The 25,893-nt window shown below is 42.5% G+C and overlaps 2 protein-coding genes across 3 annotated transcripts; both read right to left on the bottom strand.

Annotated features, from left to right (window-relative positions):
• Positions 1-4,924: 4,924 nt before the first annotated feature.
• Positions 4,925-13,939, bottom strand: ndufa12 (NADH:ubiquinone oxidoreductase subunit A12). The gene is made up of 4 exons (XM_079868243.1): positions 13,782-13,939; positions 13,249-13,331; positions 13,072-13,159; positions 4,925-5,193 (listed from the first exon to the last, which is right to left on the bottom strand). The coding sequence occupies exons 1-4, from the start codon at positions 13,868-13,870 to the stop codon at positions 5,013-5,015; spliced, it is 441 nt and encodes a 146-aa protein (XP_079724369.1). The 5' UTR covers positions 13,871-13,939; the 3' UTR covers positions 4,925-5,012.
• Positions 13,940-14,082: 143 nt separating this feature from the next.
• Positions 14,083-25,675, bottom strand: nr2c1 (nuclear receptor subfamily 2, group C, member 1). 2 transcript variants are annotated; one of them, XM_079868240.1, is made up of 14 exons: positions 25,548-25,675; positions 23,857-23,965; positions 22,749-22,868; positions 19,506-19,584; positions 19,188-19,367; positions 18,919-19,066; positions 18,742-18,838; positions 17,462-17,640; positions 17,227-17,380; positions 17,014-17,135; positions 16,425-16,564; positions 15,774-15,911; positions 15,576-15,681; positions 14,083-15,072 (listed from the first exon to the last, which is right to left on the bottom strand). In XM_079868240.1, the coding sequence occupies exons 2-14, from the start codon at positions 23,908-23,910 to the stop codon at positions 14,898-14,900; spliced, it is 1,692 nt and encodes a 563-aa protein (XP_079724366.1). In that variant the 5' UTR covers positions 23,911-23,965; positions 25,548-25,675; the 3' UTR covers positions 14,083-14,897. The 2 variants fall into 2 exon arrangements, with proteins under 2 accessions (XP_079724366.1, XP_079724365.1); XM_079868239.1 differs by having other exon boundaries at positions 22,749-22,979; positions 25,548-25,669.
• Between the last annotated feature and the right edge of the window lie 218 nt (positions 25,676-25,893).

Genomic DNA, 25,893 nt, shown 5'->3' with positions numbered 1-25,893 from the left:
ATAACAGGTTGAGCTAGCTTGTTAGTTACTCCTTTTGAATTATCACTCTGTTACCTTTTACCAGTCTCTTTCTCTCTCCCTCTATCTGCCTCCTTTTTATACAGTCTTCCATTTTATTGTCCTTAGTGCATATGCTAGTGCACTGTTCATTAGTCTCTCTTACACTCCCACTTTGGCCTCTTTTATCCTTTCCCTTTTTTCTTGTCAGTGAATTAGTGCTGTGAACTGCAACATAAAAAAGAAAAAGAAAAAAAAAGACAAAGAGACTGAGACCTGATAGATAAAAGAAAGAAAAATGACCTTCGTCCTTTCAACTCTCTCAGCCCCCCTGCAGGACATGACATCACTACTGTGTAGTTTTGATCCTCTAAGGGTGAGATGAAAAGAGCTGGTATACGCACACACACAGGAATGCATCAGTTGGTCATCCTTTCATCTCAGCCAATAACTGGTATCTCTTTCATGACACACGGTCATCACTTATGACCAAAACGCAAAGGAACTTTCCACCAAAAGTTATCATCAAGTCCTCCCTCATACTGTATGAATTTCCTTCCCAAAGTTACGGAGCCCTTAAAAGGACATGAGATGGAAAGGAAAATTATATTTCAATGCTTCTGCATTCTCTTGCAAAACTTTTGCGTTCCCACAGACACTTAATGCTCACAAAACTTTTATAATATGTGGTGGGAGAAAAAGAAAACTCATTTCAGTGCTTTTGCGAGCGAAAGCAAAGTTTCTCAGGAGGACGCAAAAGTAATCATTTTTCCTTCCATCTCATATTTTTTCCCATCACCATGTCGCCTTCTTTGTTTGTCTCATGGACAGTGCGCCACATGGACCCCATCCCCCCCCCCCCCCCCCCCAAAAGATAATTCATATCAGAATTTTTTAACCTTTCATGTAAAAATCACAACCTATGCTGTGCCACTGATAACCAAAATGACACATATGAGAGAAATCTTTTTATTCGTTATCTTTAAAAATCCTACTTTGATAGTTCTGGAACCTGTTGCACTCCATTGCCTTCAAGATCAAGAGCACTGGAATAAAATCATGAAGATCTGACATGTCACGCAACCTTTCGCTCAATATCTCACACATAAACATCACACACAGTCTCTAGAGGATGTTTCACTGGAAGTCTTGCTGTCACACTATTAATGATTCATCTTCCTGAGTCCTGACTACCATTCAGAAGTGAATTATTGATGAATATCGTCTGTGTGTGTGAAATGACCAAAGACTTGAGTCTAAATATATCTCTTCTTTAATTTAATGAAATGAACTTTAACAGGTCAGTGGGACTGTAAATGCTGGCCCACCAGATTTGCCGTGTTCCTTAAATATTGACAAACCAGTTGGGATTATAATACTTCTCTAAGTATTTATTGATTTTTGTTGTCATTTTAGTGGTGACAATGACTCCAGACGCTAGTCTTTAGGAAAAAAATCAATAACAACAGCTTGCTGTTATAAGATAAGTAATAATGACTCAAGTATTTTCTGTGAGAACACAGATACTGTTGATAGAACGTAACCTGAAACATTTATTTAGGTACGTTACGTACAAAGAGCACAAAACAGTGTACAATCTAAACAGATCATAAACAGACTTGACACTGTGTTCCTTGCACTTCCTGTGACCGAGTGAGTCAGTGCGAAAGGAAAGCAACTGTATAAATTACTGTGTACAGTTTGCATCTAAAACTTACAATCTGATGACAACAGTGTTACACCTGTCATAGTACTGAATTTGTACTATAAATACTGTAACACATCCAATATTTACATTTAATCATTTGGCAGACTCTTTTATTCAAAGCTCCTTACAGATGAAGAGAGCAATAGAAGCAGTCAAATCAACAATAGGGCAACAATATGCAAATGTCAAGACCAGCCTCAGCTAGACCAGCGCAGCACACGTAGCAAGTTATATAATAGAATAGTAAGGGTTATTATTGAGTCAAATATATACAGTCAATATATATAGCGAGTCAATATAGGCTATCTTTCAAATGTGTTCAAAGATTGTTGAGTGTGTATTGTCCATCAGTTCTCTTTCAACAAGGAGTGGCTGAATTGGAAAAGCGATTTGTTTTGTACCTTTTCCTGTTGTCTCGATGAAGTCGATGAAGAACAATGAAGTCTCAACCCCATCCTACATGCTTTGTCTTCCACTCTTTACATCCTTCACTGCAGAAAAAAATAGAGATGTGCTGTTAACCAGTATCTGGGCCAGCGCTAAATTTATCACATTAGGTGCCTCAAAATAAGGACATATGGAATCTCTTATAACACGATGACACATTACACTGAGATCCAAAATACATAGCATATCTATTATGTTCTGTGATAAACTAAAACCTATTTGCCCATCAACAAGACCAGATACAACACATTTTAAACACATTTTAAAAACCCTGGCTACCAGGGTGTTGCTATGCAGTGGCTATTGCTATTGCTGTTGCTATTTCTGCAATGTGGTTGAGTGTTCTGGATAGTTGCTATGGTGTTGCTAGGGTGTTATAGGTGGTTGCCAGCGTAAAATACGGTTGTTAGGCTATTCCAGGTGCTTTCTAGGAGTTCTACTATGGGGGGTTCTCGAGGTGTTGCTAGGGTAGTCTGGATGGTTGCCAGGGTGTTATGTGGTTGGCCAAGTGTTTTGGTTGGTTTCTAGGGTGTTACTATGCAGTTGTTCAGATGTTATGAGTAGTTGCCAGGGTGTTGTTTGTGTGTTATGGGTGGATACCAGTGTTCTGGGTAGTTGCCAGGGTGTTACTATGCGTTGTTGGGGTAATATATGGTCACCTGGGTGTTCTAGGTGGTTTCTAGGTGTGGTTGCCAGGGTAATCTCCATCCTAAATGTTTTGGGTGGTTTTTAGGGTGCTGATATGTTTTGTTATGGTAATAAATGGTTACCTGGGTGTTCGTAGCTTCGGAGTTTTATAATGCCCAGGGTCTTGATAGGGTGTTCTGGGTGGTTTCTATGGTGTTACTATGTGCTTGTTAGAATATTATGAATGGTTCCCAGGGTGTTGCTAGGGTTCTAGGTAATATATGGTTATCTGAGTGTTCCGGGTGGTTGCCAGGATAACATACAGTTGCCCAGGTGTTCTGTGTCATTTATTGGGTGCTGCTGTGTTTTCGGGGTTTCCTGGGTGTTTTCTAAGATGACACTATGCAGTTGTTAGGGTGGTATTGGTGCCTGCCAATTTGTTGCTATGCAGTTGCTGGGGTGTTCCACATGGTTGCACAAAGTAATCTGAACATCTCAGCTAACAAATAGCACAGCATGAACAATAGCAATAGAGGAAGTTAATTGTAATTCCAGTAATTGCAGGGACCGCTAATAACGAAAAAAAAAAAAAAAAAGATGCTGCATTGAAAGGATTAAATATTCAAAGACAACGGTAAGTGCATATGTAAAGCACGGCACATTGTAACTCAGAGACTTGACGTATGAATATGTGAGATATGAATACAGTACATACACTACACCAACAGCTGCTTATTCATGGGGATATGAAAATTTAAACCACTTGGCAGTGTGAAATGACACCATGCTAATGTGCATATCCATAATTCATTACCTCAATCCATTTCGCAGTGAACTTGTGTGTGTGAGAGAGAGAGAGAGAGAGAGGATAACAAAACTACACACTGTGTAGCTGTCTGTATGTTTCTCACAGACGAGTTACAAACTACTTTGACCTATTATTAGTATGTTAACCATAAGCTGCTGGTGTCATGCATACGCTGATGGCACAATTTACACTTTTTTCACTTGTGAATATTAATGGTTCTTAACGATTCTAAGAACTGTTTTAGCATTTATCTTCTGCACAGATGTATTAATACTATTTGTGTGAAACGGAGAGTTTACATTGTCACATTACTCTTGTGAAATTGTGGTGATAATGCTGCACCCCTTACAAAAAAGTGCTGTGGTGATACCATCACCCTCGATGGTATCCAGTGATACTATGGTAATTCAGTATAAAGCAAGATACTCAATGATTACCATATTACAAGGTACTGTAGAAAAAAGAAGTCCAAAACACTAATAGCATGGTACTTTTTTAGGGCTTATTGTACACTTTCTGAGCAGGTTCTAAAAAGATTTATGCTTTTTTTTTTTTGTCAAAGCTGTCAAACGATTTGAATGTGTTTGTCAATGACCTCGACTGAAACAATAACATTTAAATAGACAAAAACAGGGAGGCAGTAAAATGCGATTTTGCTCTCATCCCTGTTGGAAGCAGCTATTATAGTCTGTCCACTGGTTTCAGTTTTCAACATGAACAATAAGGCCTACGCTTTGGTTTCAGTTGAACAGTCCCTCAAAAACTTGAGCAAAATCCGAAAAAAACTAAAGAAAACATGGAAACAGTGCCCTCTGCTGTCCAACGCCTGACACCTACCTGACCAAACTCACCCTCGATTAGAAAATAATACGATTATGATATAATACCTAGCATGTGTGTAAATGCGCATTGCCTGCGTTTGGCTGCTATAGGAATTAGATCCATCTATGAAGACCATGTCAGACTGATACACTACTCAATCAAGCCTCAACATTGAATCACACAGGAAACACTGTAACACGTGTGTGTGACACCATACTGAACTGCTCCTAGATGTGCTTTACTAGTTTTAAATTACAATATTTAACCATTCATACATTAACCATTCCTTACAGTCATCTCATTTATTTTCTTGTGCACATTCCTAGTTTTATTTGGTTTATTAGTTCTAGTTAAAATGTCTCATGGTTTTCACAAAAATATTAAGGAGCACATGATAATAAACAGGAAATGCTTCTTGAGCACCAAATCATGATATTAAAATGATTTCTCAAGGATCATGTGACACTGTATCATTTCCCAACAGTTTTATAAACATAAATTCACACAGAGGCAAAGACGTTTGTTTTAATTTATTTATGATTATTATAAAGCTACAATGTACAGAATGTTCCAAACAGCAGAATTGGTGAAAGGAGGAGGGGATTATTTCTCCCCGGCTTTTGGGGGGACCCACTCGTGGATCTTCTTGCGAGTGGTTGAATAGGGCACGTAGCAGTTTAATGTGCCACTGAGGTTGATCTGATGAACCTTGGCCAGGAACTTCTTGGGTTCTGGAGGGTGAGTGGTGGGAGGGTCATCCGTCATGCAGTGCAGCCAACGGTGCCTGAGAACAACATTGAAAGAGAGAAAGAGGGAAGATATATGTGACCCTGGACCACAAAACCAGTTACATGGGTCCATTTTTTGAAACTGTAATAAATAAGCTTTCCATTGATGTACGGTTTGTTAGGATATGACAATATTTGGCCGAGATACAACTATTTGAAAATCTGGAATCTAAGGGTGCGAAAAAATCGAAACATTGAGAAAATCGCCTTTAAAGTTATCCATTTATGTTCGCGATTGTGCTGCATTCACTCACAAAATTAAATGTTCTCTTACGAGAGGTCTCTCGTATTGCGTAAGGTTAGCTTACGCATCGGGAAAGTCTTCTTTCTTCGAGATCTGAAGCCAAAAAATTATCCTTAATTTTGTATACATTGTCAACGCAGTGCAGCAGCCGACAGACCTAGGCAGGCTGTATAAGCGTGCTCATTGGCTGCTCGGCGGCAACTGCTTAAGCCTATCGGTGAGCGCTCTGAACGCGGCAACCAATGAGGGCGCTTCGCGCCCTCCGCACCCTTCTAACCGTCAGAATGGGTGTGGCCAGCGTGTATATATTCAGCGCTCATAGGCTAAAATTCTGATTTTCTTGTCTTCAGCGACGCTCTTCGCATCGCTGGATCTTGAGAGCCGCCGCCGTTGAAACCAGCGACCAGCAAGCTTAGGACAGCGCCTGAAGAAGCCGGCCGTCTTCGCCGCCTTCAGCCATCCGTGCCTGCTACGCTATCCGGCGACATATCCTTTACATTATTACTGTTTCTGTGTGTACTCTAAAAGAGCACGAGGCGTTTTTGTAAAAACGCCTCGTTTTTGCGGCTCGTGCCGCGCCCCGCTCAGCAACGGAGACCGCCACCTCTCTGCGCTCTCCACCTGGGCCGCGGGCACGCCGCCACCGCACTCTCCGAGTGCGAAGAGCTTTCAATGTCGACCCTGCGGGCTCGACTTGAAGCTTTCGACCAAGCTGTCGCTCCGCCTGTCCCTGCCGGGCCGCGCAATAAGAAGCGCCGCTCGCAGCGACCACCGGAGACTGTTGTGACTGAGGAGCTCGCCGGAACCTCTCCCTCGAGCTCTCTCTCGCCCTCTCCCTCCCGGCCGCTCAACCGCCGGCTCTGCCCGCGCCGCCGCCGCGTCAGGAGATGAGGCGAATGTGATAGATACCCGTACTCTCCCTCTGTTCGAGCCGTGCAACTACGCCGCTCACAAGGGATGGCAGAAGCGGACGGTCTCGGAGCGAGTTTCCTCTCCCTCTGTTCGAGCCGCGCAAACTGAGCCGCTCACGAGGGATGGCAGGAGCGGACGGTCTCGGAGCGAGTTTCCTCTCCCTCTGTTCGAGCCGCGCAAACTGAGCCGCTCACGAGGGATGGCAGGAGCGGACGGTCTCGGAGCGAGTTTCCTCTCCCTCTGTTCGAGCCGCGCAAACTGCGCCGCTCACAAGGGATGGCAGGAGCGGACGGTCTTGGAGCTCTCTTTACGTTACAAGAAAGCTACTCCGTCCTCGCGCGTCACTCACCGGTGAAAGGGGAACAGAGTGTTTTCGTCCCGCCGTGGCCTGGACTATAACCTCCATTCTCACACATTTCTCAGTCCCCTCTTAAGTTCAGGCGACTGGAATTGTTACTATTGCAGTATACGAGCCTGTTATAAATACACGCTCGCCTGCAAGCAAACGCCGTCACAAGACATGATGACGCTAACCGAGTACTAATGTATTCTCCCCTGTGGCTCAGTGGCGGAATCCTAGACTGTCAAGCTGGAGACCGGGGTTCGATCCCCGCTCTCGCGGCAGTTAAAGTTTATGCTGTTCGCTTCTCCGAGCTCGCGGCCAGTTTTTCTTACATACAGAAAACAAGCCCGCTCTCTCCCTCGTTGGGCCGCGCAGATTGCGCCGTTCAAGGGATGACAAAGCGGACGGTCACGAGCAGCGTTCAGCGTGCGCGCCTCACTCGCCGGCGAAAAGAGAAGAGAGTGTGTTAGTCTCGCTACGGCTGGACAACCGCCAATCCTCACACATTTCTCAGTCCCCTCTTAAGTTCAGGCGACTGGAAATATTACTATTGCAGTAAACGAGCCTGTTTTAAACACACGCACGCCTGCAAACAAACGCCGACGCGACACATGAGGTCGCTTTTTATATGCTCGCGCTAACTGAAAGCTTATGTGTTTTCCCCTGTGGCTCAGTGGCAGAATCATACGCTTTCATGCGAGAGATCCGCGTTCGATCCCAGCTCGCGGGGAAGATAAAAATTTATGCTGCTTGCTTCTCCGAGCTCGCGGCCAGTCTTTCTTACTTACAGAAAGCGAACCCGCCTCTCGCACCACACCTTCTCAGGGTGCTCGAGTATTTTTGAGCGTCTAAACACGAGAGAAGAAAAGACGGTTAAATCCCGCAGCCCTGCGGCTGGACCACCGTCGAAGCTTAACGCTGTCAGTCCCCGTTGCCACGGCTACTGCAGTTGTTTACCCCGCAGTCAACGAGCCGGTATCTACCCGCTCGCCTGCGCGCATCCGCCGTTCTCACGGCAACCCAGAAAAATTTCAAAAGAGCATATGTCTGGTTGCACGGCTGACGCCGTATGTGTTTCTAGTACAGTGAATGTGCCCACGTTCTGTGCTCACCCCTGTACACAAGCACTATACATCCCGTGTCTCTCACAGAGCCCACTCTCATGAAGCAGGCAAAAGCCGCTTTAGTGTTAAAAGTAGGTCACGTGTCCACTTCTCCGTGCCCACACCTACTCACTGCCCGCTCTGTCACACGGCCTCGCACGACCGGTCATGTTTTAAATGTAAGTCCTGTGCCCGCCCTCGAGCGCTCACACATACTAACTACATTTTCGCCCCGACGCCGACATCGCGCGTCGCGCCTCACACTATATGTTCCCCGTCCAAAGCCACCGGGACACTGTGTGTAAAACGGCCAGCTATCGCTACGTGCGATCCGCCGTATCTAACCACCAAGAGCGCGCGCGCCGCGCCCGCCCCTGAATGTAAGTCCTGTGCCCGCCCTCGAGCGCTCACACATACTAACGAACATTTTCGCCCCCGACGCCGCCATCGCGCGTCGCGCCTCACACTTTATGTTCCCCGTCTAAAGCCACCGGGACACTGTGTGTAAAACGGCCAGCTATCGCTGCGTGCGATCCGCCGTATCTAAGCACCAAGAGCGCGCGCGCCGCGCCCGCCCCTCCGTTTCGAGCTCTCGAGCCCGCGATGCGCGGCGATCGGAGCCCGGAGGCCATTCTGCCCCTGGCTGCACACGCAAAAGCGTGGGAAACTATTCCAGGCGCATCAGAACGGGTGCTAAGCACAGTAAAACAGGGCTATACTCTGCAGTTCGCTCGCCGCCCTCCGCGCTTTAAAGCGCGTATCGAGACCAGAGTGAATGGGGAAGTAGCACATCTACTTCGAGCAGAAATAGCTACACTTCTGTGCAAAAGGGCTATAGAACCGGTTTCCCCTTCCATGAGCGAGTCGGGCTTTTACAGCCGTTATTTCCTCGTTCCCAAGAAGGACGGAGCTCTCAGACCAATTTTGGATCTGAGACGTTTGAACAAGGCTCTTATGAGAAGACCGTTCAAAATGCTCACAACCAGACAAATTCTCGCGCAAATTCGCCTGAGGGACTGGTTTATATCTCTCGATCTAAAAGACGCGTGCTTTTCAGATCCTGATAATACCCCGTCACAGGCCATTCTTGAGATTCGCCTTCGACGGTCAGGTATACCAGTACACGGCCCGCCTGTCGACACAGCGCGCGCACTGCATTCGACGCCTGGCCGCGTCCCTCCGGCCGGGCAGCACCGTACCTCTCAAAACATTTCAGAGGTTACTAGGTTGTATGGCCTCAGCCGCAGCAGTGCTTCGGCTGGGTCTTTTACGAATGCGCCCGCTACAACGCTGGCTGAATGCCCGAGTGCCTCACAGAGCATGGGCTTCCGGCGGTATCCGCATCAGAGTGACTCAGAGCTGCGTTTCAGCTCTGAAGCCCTGGTTAGCGGCCGACTGGTACCAGCGGGGAGTGACAATGGGAGCTATCTCACACCGCAAAGTTATCTCGACGGACGCTTCCACCTCAGGCTGGGGCGCTCTGTTCGAGGGCAAACCGGCTTTTGGCCTGTGGTCAGACCGGGAAAAATGCCTCCACATAAACTGTTTGGAGATGATAGCGGTCGAGAACGCGCTCAGGCGCTTCCTCCCATTCATACGGGATCACCATGTGCTAGAGCGCTCGGACAACACGTCCGTGGTATCCTATGTGAACCGACAGGGCGGTGTCAGATCCAGGAATCTGTGCAGGCTGACAGAACGCCTTCTCGTGTGGGCTTACCGCTCGCTGCGCTCGCTGAGAGCCGCGCACGTGCCGGGCCACCTGAATGTCGGTCCAGACAGACTGTCCAGGGACAACATTCCCCCGGGAGAATGGTCTCTGCACCCCCAGACAGTCCAGTTTCTCTGGCGCCTATTCGGCAGAGCGTAAATCGACCTCTTTGCGTCGAAAGACAATGCTCAATGCCCGAAGTTTTATTCGAAGAGCGAGGACGCGCTGTCCCAGACATGGCCCAGCCTCCCGCTGTATGCTTTTCCTCCGATCTCCCTGTTGCCACAGGTCATTTCGAGGATCAGAGAAACGCACCACTCAGTGCTGCTTATAGCCCCGCGATGGGAAAACCAAACTTGGTACCCAGAGCTAGTGAGGCTGTCGCACTCACCCCCATGGCCGATCCCGGTGAGAAAGGATCTCCTCTCCCAAGCCGGTGGATCGATCTGGCATCCCCATCCAGAGCGCTGGTCGCTGCATGCATGGGTGATCAACGGATACCCGTTGACCTGTCAGAAGGGGTCGTGAACACGATCACACAGTCGAGAGCCCCCTCCACGAGACGGCTCTACGCGCTAAAAACTTGGATCCGCGCGCATGCGGGGTCCCGCGGGTGCTCTCCTTCTTACAAGAGCTGTTGGAAAAGGGCAGATCCCCTTCCACGCTCAAAGTATATGTGGCCGCTATTGCAGCGTTCGCTGAGACGACGCGCGGCCGGGCAATGGGAAGGAATGAGCTCATTATCCGCTTCCTCAGAGGAGCTAGACGGATGAATCCCCCGCGGCCCCCCTCGGTTCCCTCGTGGGATCTGTCCTTGGTCCTAGCGGCCCTAGAGGCTTTTCCCTTTGAACCGCTTGAATCCGCGGATCTAAAGTATCTGTCGCTTAAAACCGTTTTTCTGATAGCTCTGTCTTCAGTCAAACGAGTGGGTGATTTGCACGCGCTATCTGTTAGCCCTGCATGTCTTGAGTTCGGGCCGAATGACTCGAAAGTCATTCTCAGACCGAGACACGGTTACATCCCCAAAGCGATTGGAACCCCGTTTAAGACACAAGTTATGTCCCTCTCGGCTCTGCCAGCATCCGACAGTGGGGACAGTGATAACCTCCTATGCCCTCCGGGCGCTGAGAGTTTACATCACGCGCTCCGCCGCTTTCAGGCGTTCAGAGCAGCTCTTTGTTTCCTTCGGCGGACGCACCAAGGGTCTTGCCGCCTCGAAACAGAGCTTGTCCAGGTGGATAGTGGACGCGATAGCAGCAGCTTATGCCTCCAGACACCTGCAGTGCCCTCTGGTCATCAGAGCCCACTCCACTAGAGGCATGGCCTCGTCGTGGGCCTGGTCCAGCGGAATTTCTAATCACGGTATTTGTATGGCGGCGGGCTGGGCCTCCCCATCAACATTCGTGAGGTTTTATAACCTGGAAGTTCCTGCCCTACAGGCAAAAAGACTGTCAGCATAAGTGACATGTATGCTCTGCCCATTTCTCGTGTGCAGACTACGTTCATATGCTGGCGCTATTCTGGTACTATACTCAGGGTGAAGTGTTTGACTCAGACCGGCTGATCCGCTCTGTTTCCTATTTCCCGTTACGCGCTGTTGTCGGTGCTGGCCCGCGCTGCTGGCCGCCCGTATTATTCTCTGTCGCGCGGGAATTTTTCCCTTCATGTGAGACCGACTATGTCGTTTTTCTCCTACCCTTATGAGTGCTTATGTACTGTATGGGCTCGCTCTGCCGGCCCTACTGTTTGTACTGTTATATGTTTATAGACCGGCCGCGCCGCTCTATTTCATATGCTGCATGAAGTGCCTGTACTGCGCTGGCCCGTCTCTCCGACCGGCCACATTTCCCAGCAGAGTGTTTTCCCCGGTTTCCCTGGGATTCATGGGCTGGATGCTCGGCGCACACGGCGTTGACAAAGGGTTCCCGATGCGTAAGCTAACCTTACGCAATACGAGAGACCTCTCGTAAGAGAACGTACTCGGTTACTAATGTAACCTCGGTTCTCTCTAGAAGAGGGAACGAGTATTGCGTAACCTGCCGTGTCGCGCCACGAGCTTTTGCGCTTCAGACTGCGAAAACCAGAATTTTAGCCTATGAGCGCTGAATATATACACGCTGGCCACACCCATTCTGACGGTTAGAAGGGTGCGGAGGGCGCGAAGCGCCCTCATTGGTTGCCGCGTTCAGAGCGCTCACCGATAGGCTTAAGCAGTTGCCGCCGAGCAGCCAATGAGCACGCTTATACAGCCTGCCTAGGTCTGTCGGCTGCTGCACTGCGTTGACAATGTATACAAAATTAAGGATAATTTTTTGGCTTCAGATCTCGAAGAAAGAAGACTTTCCCGATGCGTAAGCTAACCTTACGCAATACTCGTTCCCTCTTCTAGAGAGAACCGAGGTTACATTAGTAACCGAGTACGTTTTATATATTTACGGTAGGAAATTTACTAAATATCTTCATGGAACATGATCTTTACTCAATATCCTAATGATTTTTGGCATAAAAGAAAAATCGATAATTTTTACCCATACAATGTATTGTTTGATATTGCCACAAATATACCCGTGTGACATGTGACTGGTTTTGTGATCCAGGGTCACATATGATTGTGCACTGGCAATTAAAAGCCGTGAGAATTTTTGTATAAAAACACGCAATTCTATTCTGAAACATTTTTGTTCTATTCCATTCTGTGCTTTTTTGTGTACAATACATAAAATCTATAAAAAAAACTATTAATACTAATATATTAATGAAATATATAAATGTAAAAAAAACATTTTTAATACTTTTATTTTATATTTTAATATTTCATATTTTATTTTCAGCAAAAGGATTTCAAATATCAATCATTTGGATGTCTTTCTACTTTTCTTCACTAAAAGTGTTGTAGATGTACTTCCTGTTCCAAACACTGTATTCACATTGCCGCTAATGCCGAATTTGCAAGACAACCAATTTTCAATTGCTCTGTAAATTTACTCAATGTTTTGTTCAATCATAATGGCTGCCAATTAGCACTTTTTTTTTAGCATTTTTTCACAAGAATAATAGGGCAATTTTGGTTTTAATAAACACTTTTGTAACACCGGTTGAAACTCTCTTCACATCCTGATAGCAATCAATAATAGAAATATTAAATATTAAAACATGTACATATATCTGACATATTCTATGTCAACACGATCAACGCCAAAATGATCTGTAGCAGTCAGGTGGTACAAGTAAGAGCTCTGTAAGTTCATTTGTATTATAATGCTATGTGCTTTGAGACATGAGGTAATTTAACTCTAAATTAACTCTACTCTGGATGTGCGCATTCATGTGTTTTTGAGGAGGCGTGGTCTTGGAGGCACTTTGAATGGAGGGTGGGATCTCATGCTTTCAAAGCTAGCTCGCTATTGCTAGCCTCTCCGAAATTGCCTACACTACCTTTAAGACAAGAGTAGGTTTTTTTAAGGAGCTCTATAAACCAATAATTACATAATCTTAAGGGAAAAATCCTAGAAATGAGAAAGAAACTAAAAACATCATGGCAAATACATCTGTTTATAATACCATTCAGCAGGGACCATGCTGCCATCAACATCCCACAAAGTCTTCTTTCCGTTCATCTCTGTGGTGTAAATCACCCATCGTTGACGGCCTGAAAGTGACACAGTGAAAAATACACACTCAGAAGACATAAAACACAGTGAATTTGTGTATAGACAACTTAAGTATGTAAATTAATACCGAAAAAGTTTCTGTTGTCCTCATAGTATTTGTTGCCATATTTGTCAACACCCACCAAGGCTCCTGTCTTGATATCATTCACCCTGAGAAAGACATTTCAATGATGTCAAGTCAATAGTTAATATATTAAGTGTAATTTATTATAATAGTAAGTATATTAGAATATAGTATAATATATATAAATATTAATAATAAATTCCATGCAAAAAGTACAGTGGCAGCAGCATAAATTTTCCTACAGGTCCAAAAAAGTACAGTCAACTATCTATATATTGATAAAGGTCTCATTGTTTAAAGAGATATTTACTGTAAATTGGCATGCCAAGTAAAATATATATAAAATAAATATAAATATAAAATACATTCTCCGGTAAACAGAAAGACAGTTGTTCAGTGTTTCGCATTCATATGTGTGACTGTACAGTCACTATCAAAGAGGTCATTGCTTTGGATTCAGTGTCACAGTTGTACACACTTCATTTCACACCCGTTTACCTCTAAAGCACTAAAACAATTTTATTCGAGTGACCTACCTGAACAGCTGCAGTAGGAAGCCTTTAACACCGCCATGACCGCCGAGTTGACCCACGGCCCGCCGCACTAGATTCGCGTACTCCGCCATAACTGACGGACTCTAAACGCTGACGGACGGTCACGCAGCTTTACAGTTCCCCCTGCACACGCGATCGCGCGGTTTGGGTTCCGCCAACAATCTCTCTGTTTTGGTTTAAGCAGATAACGTTGTCGTCTTCGGGTGACGTGCACTAACTTGAGAGAAAAACCTGCATTTTATTAAGACACATTATATATACTACAATTGAAGCGTTCAAGCTTGATCGGAGAATGTTTCTGAAAGGTCTGGTTTACTCTTTAATAAAAAACATGACACAACACAAACATATGCATTATTTAAACATTACAGAGTTCACAAGGTACTGCTCGGAATGAACCTGGAACAACTATAAATTGATTCCAACACGTTTGACCAATACATTTCCATGACTTTCGTTTCTTTACAAATTTTTTTTTTATACAGAGATTGCACTCACAGAATAATATTTTGCCAATTAAATATATTAGAGCATAAAGAGAAAAAAATGTACATGAAGTACAGAAATTGCCATGACTTTTCCAGGGATGGAGAAAAGATGGAGTTTTCTGTAACCGTGGGAACCCTGTATATCACATCAAATGTGTTCATAAAAAAAGGAACAGGCGAACAAATGCCAAAATACCAACAGTTTTCCCCTTGATTTGACATTTATTATTCCTATATACATGATTCATATACATACAGAGAAAGTCAGTGCTGGGAGGGGGGGCAAAGTTCTCTTTGGAACAAGTTCTCAAGAACAGGTTCCTTTCACTTCCTGTGTCTTTATAGACACTTTTCTAAACATAAGTACAGCAATACAATAAAAGCCCAAACGATCCAATCGCAGGAGTTGCAGTAATCCACTTTATCCATACTACATAACCTATAGACATAATAACTGGCCAAATGAAAAAGCAAAGTCATAACAAAATGATTTTCTTAATCGAACTGTATGATTATATCATAAAGATCGCTGTTTTGGCCCAAAGGGTCTGAGTGAGCAAAGCCATTGACTTTTTAAAGCTGATGGGTGTGGCTGTGGGCGACGCTTCAGTCACTCAGCGTTGCTGATTGGCTGGCTGTTGTAGTCGGTAGACTCCATTTTGAGGATGTAGGGAATGATGCTGTCGATCTGGACGTTCCCGATGAGACCGGCGAAAAAGAGCTCCTCAGTCACCGCAGCGCTCATGAGCCGCAGGGCGGGCAGGCGAACTAACAGTTTTGAAAGACTAGCAGAGAAAGAGAATTTATATATTGTTAATAGTCACATCTAAGATATCATATTATATCTAAAATTTCTGAATATTTAAAATTAATTGGATTGTTGGGTGTAATGCATTACTAGGTAATTACTTACTCTAATTTAACAATTTTACTTCTGATGTAATCGCATTAAATACTGTATAGACTATGAACGATTCTATATAAAACAATAGTGGATTTAACATCAAAATTTAACATCTAATGTTACAATGTATTTTTTTTTAATGTAACCGTCTCCCTTTAAATACTTTAGTCAGTTTAAGAATACATTTATGCAATTTTATATTATTTAATTTGAAAGGATTAAAAGCACAGTTTCATATCTATCCTTGTATTGTTCAACTGGCCGAGGTTGATAAGGGATTTTTAGAGAGTTTAATTGGTACAGTAATCTAATTACACTGTTGAAGATGTAATTAGTAGCTATTAATGACTTTTTTAGAGTAACTAAACTACACAAGTCGCTCACCGATATGTGTCCTCTGGATACACTTTGCTCACATAGTCCTGCAGTTCCATGTATGCTTTCTCCTGAAACCGTTCAATCTGAAGGGTGCCGTCCACTCCGGAGTGATCTGCGACAAACACGCATACAATCAACTTAATTCTTACCTTTTTTTCCCCCATTTCCCTCCATATTTTTCAGATACTCTCCAGTTGTGCTCACCTGGGCTGAAGAGAACCACAGCTTTGAGGTAAGCGTATTCATATGCATCAGGACTCATGCGACTCATACTGTTACAGAATTCCTGCATACGCCAGATATGCTCCATGACTTGCTTCACCCGCTCTGGGGATAGTTTATCTGTTGAACACACGTACACATCTCTCAATACCCTCAATGAATCAACTCAAACTGGTTTTCAAACTGGGATCCCAAATTTGAGAAATTAATTTTTTAGGGCTGAGCTTCTGTTGATGTTTTCTGATCAATGTTTATATGAGCCTAATTAAATCTGTTCATCGTATAAAGCGATCGAGTCTCTTCAGAAAATTTTAGACTAAACCGCTCAATTAATATGGATTATTTTTACAATCTCTTTATGAACTTTTTGAAGCATCAAAGTGTCAGTTGCATAGCTATCAATGGAGGGACAGAAATCTCTCAGATTTCATCAAAAAGATCTTCATTTGTGTTCCGAAGATGAACAGAAGTCTTACGGGTTTGAAAACGACATGAGGGTGAGAAATTAATTACAGAATTTTAATACAATTTTTGGGTGAACTATCCCTTTAATATATTATTAAAGTATGTTAAACATAATCTGACCAAATTCAGAAATAAATAATATTCAAAAATAGTAAAAGGTCCACGTACCTTCATCCAGGCTGGTCTGTAAGTGGTTGATTATGGCCGTGAGGATCGTTTCTACATTCATAATGTGTGAACACTGAGCCAGACCTAAAGCAAACAACTCATTCCAGCAGGCCTTCATCAGCGTGATGCTGTTCTCTGAGCTGAGCACCAAAAATACAGAGAATGAAATGAGGATACAGCTAAATTTACAAATAAAATCATTACACAGTACATTGCGATTTGAATTAGGTGTAGGGGACCAAATAAGGGTATAAATGGCCGTTTATGCATGCAGTTCTCTTCCACTGTCTATGGGGCAAAGTTTTAAGGCATCATGTAATCGTTTCTGACATGAAGGCTGTATTAAAAGGTAGGTAACGTAATAATGCTTAAGATAATTTTAGCCAAATTCTAATGCAGCATTGCATATATGCCAGAAAAAAAATAAAAAAATAGTGGGGGAGAATGCAGGAAGTGCTGATAATAAATAAACTTATCATTCATTAAGTACTTAAAAACAAAGTATATATTCCTCCCCCTATTTAAACCTGCATTTAGAGCCATCCACCTGTGATAAACCACGTATAAACTAGGATATGAATACACTCACCCAAGTGCCTGAAAGGCTGGAATAGAGCGTGCCCAGTGCATGGAGAGGAAAAGCAGACGGGAAGCTGATTCACAGATGTAATTCAGATTCAGGAAGTCTGGCATGGGCAGTGGCATCATCAGCTACACACAATATTTAATACACATTGTTATTTGACCATCATTTTTTAATCGCTATAACTGCAGTGTGTCTCAATCTACAGTGAGCCCTGACCTTAAAGGGCACGTGCATATCTGAGAGCAGCGGTCCTTCCAGTTCCAGTAGAGCGGTGGACTGTTCATCAACCCTGACAGCCACAAGCCCCTCTGCCATCTCTTCCCCACAACCTTCCTCAGGCTGAAGCGCCTTTGTGAGTGTGTCAAAGGCCCTGGGCACAAACAAACACAAAGCGTGTAAGCACAGCCATGTACCGCACTGATATCAGAACTACACGAGTTGCTTTCCGCACCGTGTGACGTCATTCGACTCGTCCCTCTGCATGTCCGTCATTACGCTGTCATCGTTACTCGCGGTCTCTATCCCCGATAGGTCAGCACTGCTGTCCATCATCTCACGACTTTTGTTGAGGTGACCGAGAGACGTGACCACGCTGGCCAGGGTACCCAGATCTCCCTGACTGGAGTCATTCTAAAGTGAACATCAGAAAACTTGAACATACATATGAACATATGATGAATCTCACGAAAACATGATCGGGTTAGTTTTACCTAGATCAGGGTTTTTTAAAATCAAATTTTTTAAGACCTGCACAAATTAAATGAATGCCATATGAGCAGGGAAGGGCAATGTCTAGGGTAACATGACTATAAAAAACATGATTTAAAACAACTTTATTGTAGGCTTTGACAAGAACAAAAAGTTTTCTAAAATGATAAACCTCACATTTCAGCCTTTAAACCATTTTTTTAAAGAAAAGGGACGAGTCAAAATTATGAATGATTAGGCCAATATTTATTTTCTGATGATTATATTAAAAATCTATACATGTTACATTTTTTAAATAATTTTTTGCAGTGGTGTAATTGGCACAGGCTAATTGAAAATGCAAATTCACTCTCTGACAGTAGGTGGCGTTTTGGATACCCTGGTAAGCCACTGCGCTTAGAACGGCGAATTTCTCCGAAGGGCGTCGAGTTTGCCAGATGATAGAAATCGCGATAGTTTACCTTATTGGGTTTTGTGTTTTTCTGTTCGTCTTGAAATGATAGTTACGATTTTTCTTATACAATTTAAAAGATTTAAGACATTTGTTGGCCTTAAATTTGATCAAACTGATTTCAGATTTCAAATGACTAAAAATCTTAAAATGTAATTATTATTTTTATTAAAAAAATCTTAAAATTTGATGTGGTAAAAAAAAAAAACACTACCATAATGTAAAATGACTTCTAAATTTAAATATTATATAGTAAAATAATATATATATTAGTAATGAGAACTGAGGGAATACATGTTTTAATTTACATCATATATGTTTAATTTACATCATGGTATTGTTTTTTTTATGAAAATACTGCCACAGTGAACTTGATGGTCCTAAAATAGGCTTCATTTTCTTTATGCAAATTATGCAAATGCATGTTCTTGACAGGGATATTTACCAAGTATTTTTTTTATTTTTTTTTTTATTACAGGGACCAGGAAAATAGATTTACAAATAGATTACAGCTAACCAGACTTATTATTATTATATATTATTACTACAAAAAAAAAAAAAAAATGTTTTACCTGATCTGGTGAAGAAGGAATTAAAATGGTGTTGTCAAGTTTGGAAAGTGATTGCTGTATGTTCAAGAGCATGTTGGAGTCCAATAAACTGGTGGACCTGTGATCAGACACAGAGTGAGAAAACAGAAAAACAAAAAAAAGATTCTTTTTGACTCAAAAACACATTCACATTTGTACCTGGTGGTCTCTTTTTCGCTAACAAACGTTGGCATGGCGGCGAGAGGGCTGCAGAGGTTTTTGCGGATGTAGATCTTTTCGATAGAGGGCGCACAGTTTGCTGGCTTCTCTCTCGACACCTCCACCGGTTTCCTCTCGCACTGAACAGCTGTTGGCAGAATTTCAATCATAAGTCTTATCACTTAGAAAAATACCAGCACACCCCAGCATCAGTCGTGTCTAGAGCTCAGATGGTGCGGGTACGTGTTACCTATCGGATCTGGACTCACAGTCTTGTTTCATGCCGAGGGCCATGCAGCGCTGCAGTCTGCAGTATTGACAGCGGTTCCGATGGTGTTTGTTGATGATACATTCTCCAGACCCGCGGCACGTGTACACCAGATTCTTCCTGATGCTGCGCTTGAAGAAACCCTTACAGCCTTCACAGCTCACTGCTCCATAATGACGACCTAAACACACAATGACCAACAGAACAAATGCAACAATTTAAAAGTGTCTCTCTCCAATAATAGCTTGCAGCCAGTTTGAGCTCTAAACTTATTTAAAAAAAAAAAAACAACAAAAAAAAGTGTGTGTTGGTCATGTACCTGAGGCCTTGTCTCCACAAACTACACAATACTCCACTGGAGGCTTCGTAGAGCCCTGTTCTGAACCCTCCGTCACAAACTGAAAAACAAAACACTCTATCCTATAAATATGAACATTTACATTGTGTAAATAATTACAAAAGGAAATGCAATATGCAAAAACAAACAAGCAAGTACACACTATCACAATCGATATGAGAGGACTACAGTTATAGTACGCCTACAAAAAGTACCACGTTATAGTGATGTATCAGATGCTATTACTATGGTACTTTGATATATGGTATTACAGTTTTTCTCCATTGGTTTGGCTCATTTCTTGAAACAGAAATGACATTCTCAAAACAACATGGACAAACCTCCAAACCACTTGGCCATTGTTCACAACAGAATTGAATTTCTCATTCATTTCATCAAATTGCAAATGTCTAAGTACATATCTCAATGTCTCAGTACATCTTTGCAAATGATTAAGTACAGGTAGTGAATAGATCTTGTTGATCTAAACTGATTGTTGATTCTCAGTCTAATGGTTGTTCGCTCCAAAACGTGTCAGCGTCATTTCATTGTATAAGTCATCACAAGCACAATAGTCTGTTCAATTGTCAAAATTAGTCAAGAACATTATACCATGAATACCATATATATATAATATACCATATAATATTATTGGCCACCGGGCCACGGTGGATGTCCCAGGCCAGCGAGGGGGCAATATAACTATGTGTGCTGCCATATCTGAGAATGGTGTGGCCACTCACATCCCCAGTCTTGGCCCATACAATACACAGAAGTTCCTCATCTTCTTGGACCGCCTTCATTTTGATTTGATCCCTGAAAATGAGAGAGGCCTCGTAGGGCCTCACCTACCACAATATTTCATTGTATGGGACAATGTGAATTTCCACCGTGGCCCGCTCATCAGGGCCTGGTTCACTACTCATCCAAGGATGGTCATGGTGTTCCTACCACCTTACTCTCCTTTCCTCAATCCTATTGAGGAGTATTTCTCCGCTTGGAGGTGGAGAGTGTATAAGCATCGGGCTCAAGATCAGAGGTCCCTGCTCCATGCAATGGACGCTGCGTGTGAGGATATTACAGGAGATCAGTGTAGGGGATGGTTGCGACATGCACGCCGTTTCTTCCCTCGTTGCATCACAAGGGAGAATATACGCTGTGATGTAGATGAGAATCTGTGGCCAGACAGACAGCAGCGTGTGGATGAGGAGGGTGAGGACGGTGGTCAGGAGAGGGAGGGTGAGGACAGCGACCAGTGAAGAACTGTTAGTTGTGAAACTCCAGCTTTATTTACAGCACTGTAGGCTGCATATAATTTTCATTGTTTTTTGTTTGTGTGTTTATATTACAGTATATTATGCTGTATACATTTTATTTTTACTCTGATGTATGGAAGTTACTTTATGTGTGTGAATGATAATGGTTACAATTTCCTTGGCAGTATGAGTGCAATGTCTGATGTCAAACCTTGGAGGCTACTCTTACCCTAAAATCCTATTTCTTTTTTTCAGTTTTATACACAATTGTATTCTGTTAGCTAGACAAAAAACAGTACAGTAACCATTGTCAATGAAGGACTGGGCTAAGACTGAAAGGTGGACATGAGGGATATTTCAATGGTCCTCTGCCATAGTGACAAAACATCTAAACATTTTGACTTGCGGTGCTTACACAATGCCAAAGGGACGAAGCATTTTGGGGGCACTGACTGTTTAAATGAGAAGGAAATTTAGTTTTGACACATGCGTGAACTGTTTTGGGAGAGGTATGAGCTTTTGCAGGTGAACCATGGTGTTGTGCCGAACCATCCACGTTATTTTGGCAAAAGCACCAAGAGTGTTGAGAACGTCCGGTCTGTTTCAAGAAATGAGCCAAAGCAATTGAGAAGGATCTTTGCCATTTCCGTGGCACTGACTCTTTATATGGGAAACAAATTTAGTTTTGAAGCATGAGTGAACTGTTTTGGGAGAGATATGAGCTTTTGCAAGTGAGCTATAGTGTTGTGCTGAACTGTAAGACTGTTTTGTCAAATGATCTTTTTGAGAATGTAATTTCTGTTTCAAGAAATGAGCCAAACCAATGGAGAAAAACTGTAAATAATTATATGTTTTTTCTCCACACTAAAGTCTCAACATGCCATTGATTTCAATACTGTTTGACATTAGCATGTTGCTAAGCTAAAAGACACATGATAGCCCACACAAATGTTGGGTAAAACAATCCATTTACATCAAAACTATTTTAATAACAGAATGAAATATGTTTTTATAAGCAAAAATTGTCTCACTTCATCCACCACATTTGATTTTTTTCACATTGCCGAAACATGAGTAAAGCCCAAAGTATACTGCAGTTTTGATGCAAATGCATTGTGTATGCATACATCTGAATGCATAGTGAATGCATTAATGTATAACACATGCCAACTAATCTAGAAAGTGTCTATAGAAGTTATGGCCGATAAAAATGAACTCTTTTAAACTAGAGTTGCGGGCAGGGCTTGTTTCCCATAGAATAGAAACAATACGCTTTCTCGCTCTCTCATCTTTCCGGCAGCGATTTGACACACAAACCCGCCTCCTCTCACTCGCTCGTTTCATTTGATCTGGCTGAATATTGTTGGTGTTACAGGGCTTGAATTTAGCGTGGGATTGCGCATAATTTGACCGATTTTGTGCTCAGGCCCAAAGTGCGCATGGATAAAGCCACCTCTCAGTACTAAATTGAGTTATTTTCCGCTGCTTATTGTGCTTAAACCGTCAAATACACACAAAATAATGTCAAAATGCCGGTCTTGGAGAGTACAGGTTAGTTATGTTTTAAGTGAACGTAAACAGTATAATGGATCCGTGCATCCGGTCTTAAAGTGACAGCAGCCTAATACACATGCTGCCAAATTATGAGATAATATAAAAAATATATGATGTTTTTTCCTCATGGTATCAATGTCAAAATTGTGGCTAGTGAAAATCCTGAATGGCTTGTAACTTTGGAAAACCACTAGCCACAGTGGCTGGTGAGCAAAAAAGTTAATATCAAGCCCTGGTTGCGTATATCTCTTCACTGGTGATAGTATTTGTTGTTCCATTTCTTCTTCAACTGTGAAACAATGCTTTAGGCCAGTGTTGCCAACTTTTGAAAACACTAAAAAGGTCAAAGAAATACAGGCACACTATACTGATGACTACATGTACGTCGTGCCCAGCAAATGTGTAAAACGTTTACCTGGATCTGTTGTCCTGTCAGCTCAGGTGATGCAAAAAGCAGTTGATTGACAGCTGACCCTTCGGCAGAGGTTAAGATGACCTTGGTTGGTGAGTTCTCTTGTTTGATGAACAGTTTTTCCTGGTTGGGGTAATCCAAGTTGGTTAATATAAACTGCTGTTTGCCGCCTCCAGCCTGATCAATGGCTGTGACTATCTGCACCTTCTGAGCCAACTGCTGCTCTGTCACAATCTGATACAACACATGACGACAAAGACCATCGAAATGACGTTTACAGCAGTAAAGTTCAGTGAAAGCCTGTTCACACAAACATAAATGTTCGGCATCGCCACTAAAACGTTCTTCCTCTGCTATTTACTGTAGCTTAAAGTCCCCATGAAATCAAAATTGACCCTATTTACTTTGTTAGCGCATATTACTAGTCTTGTGGTTAACAATTAATCCGTGCAAGTAAATATAAAAAAAAAATGTTTTTTACCATGGTAATCTTTAATCAAAATCTGAAATGTTTCTTCCGGTCTGGAATGGCGTCTTTTTCTGATGACGTAGGTTTGACGGCTTGAGTTGAAAACGCTTAACCACTCCCCTCAAACTGTTAGTCTGCTATGAGCGGGAGATTGAGAGGAGGAGCGCTAAGTAAAACCCTGCCCTCTGTTCAATATTCCGTTTCACTTGGAAATACGTCATAACACTGGAGAAAAGTCGTTTGCAACTTCAGGTTCACGGGGACTTTAACAAAAGCACACCCGAGTCATAAGATGTGTTCGCCATAAAGTGGCGCTGCAGAGACCGATAAGTGTGTGACATCAAAGTACAGCGGGAGCAATTTGAAAGCTTTCAGTTAAAACAGCTCAAACATGCATTTAAGTCCGGGACTAGACTTATAGTCTAGTCTATGGGATTGACTCTCTTTTGGAGCCTGTCTCTAGCGGCCAGTCGATGAATTGCAGTTTAAGTCACTTCCGTGTTGGCTTTCAGGAGAGAGACCGGAAGGTTGCCATTTGGTCCGAACAAACGTTTAACGAACAGCTGTTCATTAAAATTCAAATGTTTATCGCACCAAATTGTTACACGAATATTTAGTGTCTAAATGTGCTGTGTAAGTCACCTGTAGGCCTCCGTCTGCAGACACCAGCTGAATTCTGGGACTTTCTCCATCCATGATAACGATTTGTCAGAACCGTGGCTTAGCAACGCCTCATCAGCCACACGCCCACCTGAGAAAAATAACACACAACTCTATGATTGATGAGATGCTTTCTTAACTGCTGTTTTCGCACCACTGTCATTTTGTTGTGTGTTTATTTTTTAATTGAGAGGAAAGCGCGCAGCACTTTTAAATATTCATCTCTCAGCAGTGTGGGCAGCGTCAATGTTCGCTAACAGTTATTTCAAACATTTTTTTTTTTAAGCGAAGAACAAATAAATAACTATATTGTGGCCTTAAAACACTATACAAGTTTTTAGGGGGTCTGTGGAAAAGTTGAGAAAAACAATGTAAAAATAAATAAATAATACAATTATAATAAAATAACAAAAAAAAAGTATACAAATAAATAAAAATGTATATAAATAAATAAATAAATAAATCTAACGGACCAGTAATAAAATGAGTATAAAAAAGACAAGATATAATGTTATAGAATTTAAATATTTCAAAATTATAAATTTTTTTTTTTTTAATTAATTTTTCACAGTATAAATTGGAACCTGACTGACTAACATTTAGGATGGCGCACAATGATGATCATATTTGGGGGTCTATAGCATCTAAAGATGCTAGGATGTAAATTAAAAATAATAATAATAAAAGATCGCAGCATTAACGGTCCGGGTTGGCTTAAATACTAAGTTTAATATGTAGGTTTAGGGGATTGTTCAAATAATGATGCAAAAGAGGTCTGCCTCAATTCCTGTGTTTCAACCTGTTTATTATCAGTCAAATGATTCACGATTTTACAGTTCTTGTCATTGCAACATCCTGACTAATGATTTCTTCAATATTAATGAGCTACTGTTATTCACTCGACATATGTCAGTCAGTGTTATCAATCAGTTCAGATTGATGAAGACAAACTGAAACCTCACAGGCTTCTGATTAGCAGTAGCTACATTAGCACACTAGCCAGCATCGCGATTTTAGTGTTATTCAGAGAATCGAAAGACTTAATAATGATTAAATGCGATCTAGACGGTGAATGACAGCTGGGGGTCAGTAACTCCTGTGGAATGTGTGTGTGTGGTGATCCGGGAAGATAAAGTTAGATCTGTTCCTGTAGGTTAAAGGTCATGATTGAAGGGTTAAAGCTCCTCACACACATACACAGAGGGATCTTCACTGCAGCAGCTCCTCACACGCGGATTACAGGACACATCTAGTACCTTCAAAACTTTAGATCATCAAATGAGCTGTTAATAGGTCCGAATAATGCCTTTGCGCTATTTTTTATCGGTATTTGTTGTGTTTATCAGAGCGCTGATATCAGATGCACACATTGATAGCGTTAGCTTGCTAAATAACGTCATATCTGCTTAAAATTTGCTATGATGTCCATTAGATGGCGGGCAATATATGTTTATTTTTCTTTAAAGTCCAAAAAAGCTCGTATAGTCTGTTCAATCGCAGACATGTAAGGATCGATTCGATTCCCAATGTTTCCTGTTATGGTAGCGGCTACTACGCTAACGCGTGTTAGCAGGCCGGCTAACAACAGTGCTAACATTCTCCCGCATGATTAAACCTGAACAATTACTGCAAGCACAATAGGTTTTAATAATGTAAAAAAGTGTTAATCTTACCATGAAACCGTGAATAATTATCCAAATACTGGCGTGTTTTGATAAATTATCGTAAACTGACGGCTCACGGCAGCTATAGGAGGTCAGAGTTCGCGACCCGTTCAGAGGAAACCGGCACATCTGCGCATGCGCGAATGCACTCGTGAGCTAGGCAGTCAGCGTTCATTTTAGTCAAGGTTGAATGAAAATTTACGCCGTTAGCCAGGATGATTTACTATTATACGATGCCAAAGTTATGAATTGTATACACATTGGCCAATAACTGTCCCAGTTTATCCAATTGTGAATTATCTTACGTTAGCTATAGATATACAGCCAGTACCAACAGCTCTGCTTTTGGGTCGTG

Source organism: Squalius cephalus, assembly GCF_949319135.1.
Source record: "Squalius cephalus genome assembly, chromosome: 4".
Classification (NCBI taxonomy): domain Eukaryota; kingdom Metazoa; phylum Chordata; class Actinopteri; order Cypriniformes; family Leuciscidae; genus Squalius; species Squalius cephalus.
This window is presented reverse-complemented; position numbering and strand designations above follow the sequence as displayed.

Excerpts from the sequence above, each read along its gene's own strand:
- nr2c1 (XM_079868239.1), bottom strand. The coding sequence starts at position 23,910 with ATGGATGGAGAAAGTCCCAGAATTCAGCTGGTGTCTGCAGACGGAGGC. Across the intron at positions 19,368-19,505 it reads TTGTGGAGACAAGGCCTCAG|GTCGTCATTATGGAGCAGTG; the intron begins GTACATGACCAA and ends TTGTGTGTTTAG. Across the intron at positions 18,839-18,918 it reads AGCGAAAAAGAGACCACCAG|GTCCACCAGTTTATTGGACT; the intron begins GTACAAATGTGA and ends GTCTGATCACAG.
- ndufa12 (XM_079868243.1), bottom strand. The coding sequence starts at position 13,870 with ATGGCGGAGTACGCGAATCTAGTGCGGCGGGCCGTGGGTCAACTCGGC. Across the intron at positions 13,160-13,248 it reads GGACAACAGAAACTTTTTCG|GCCGTCAACGATGGGTGATT; the intron begins GTATTAATTTAC and ends TGTCACTTTCAG. Across the intron at positions 5,194-13,071 it reads AGCATGGTCCCTGCTGAATG|GCACCGTTGGCTGCACTGCA; the intron begins GTATTATAAACA and ends TGTTGTTCTCAG.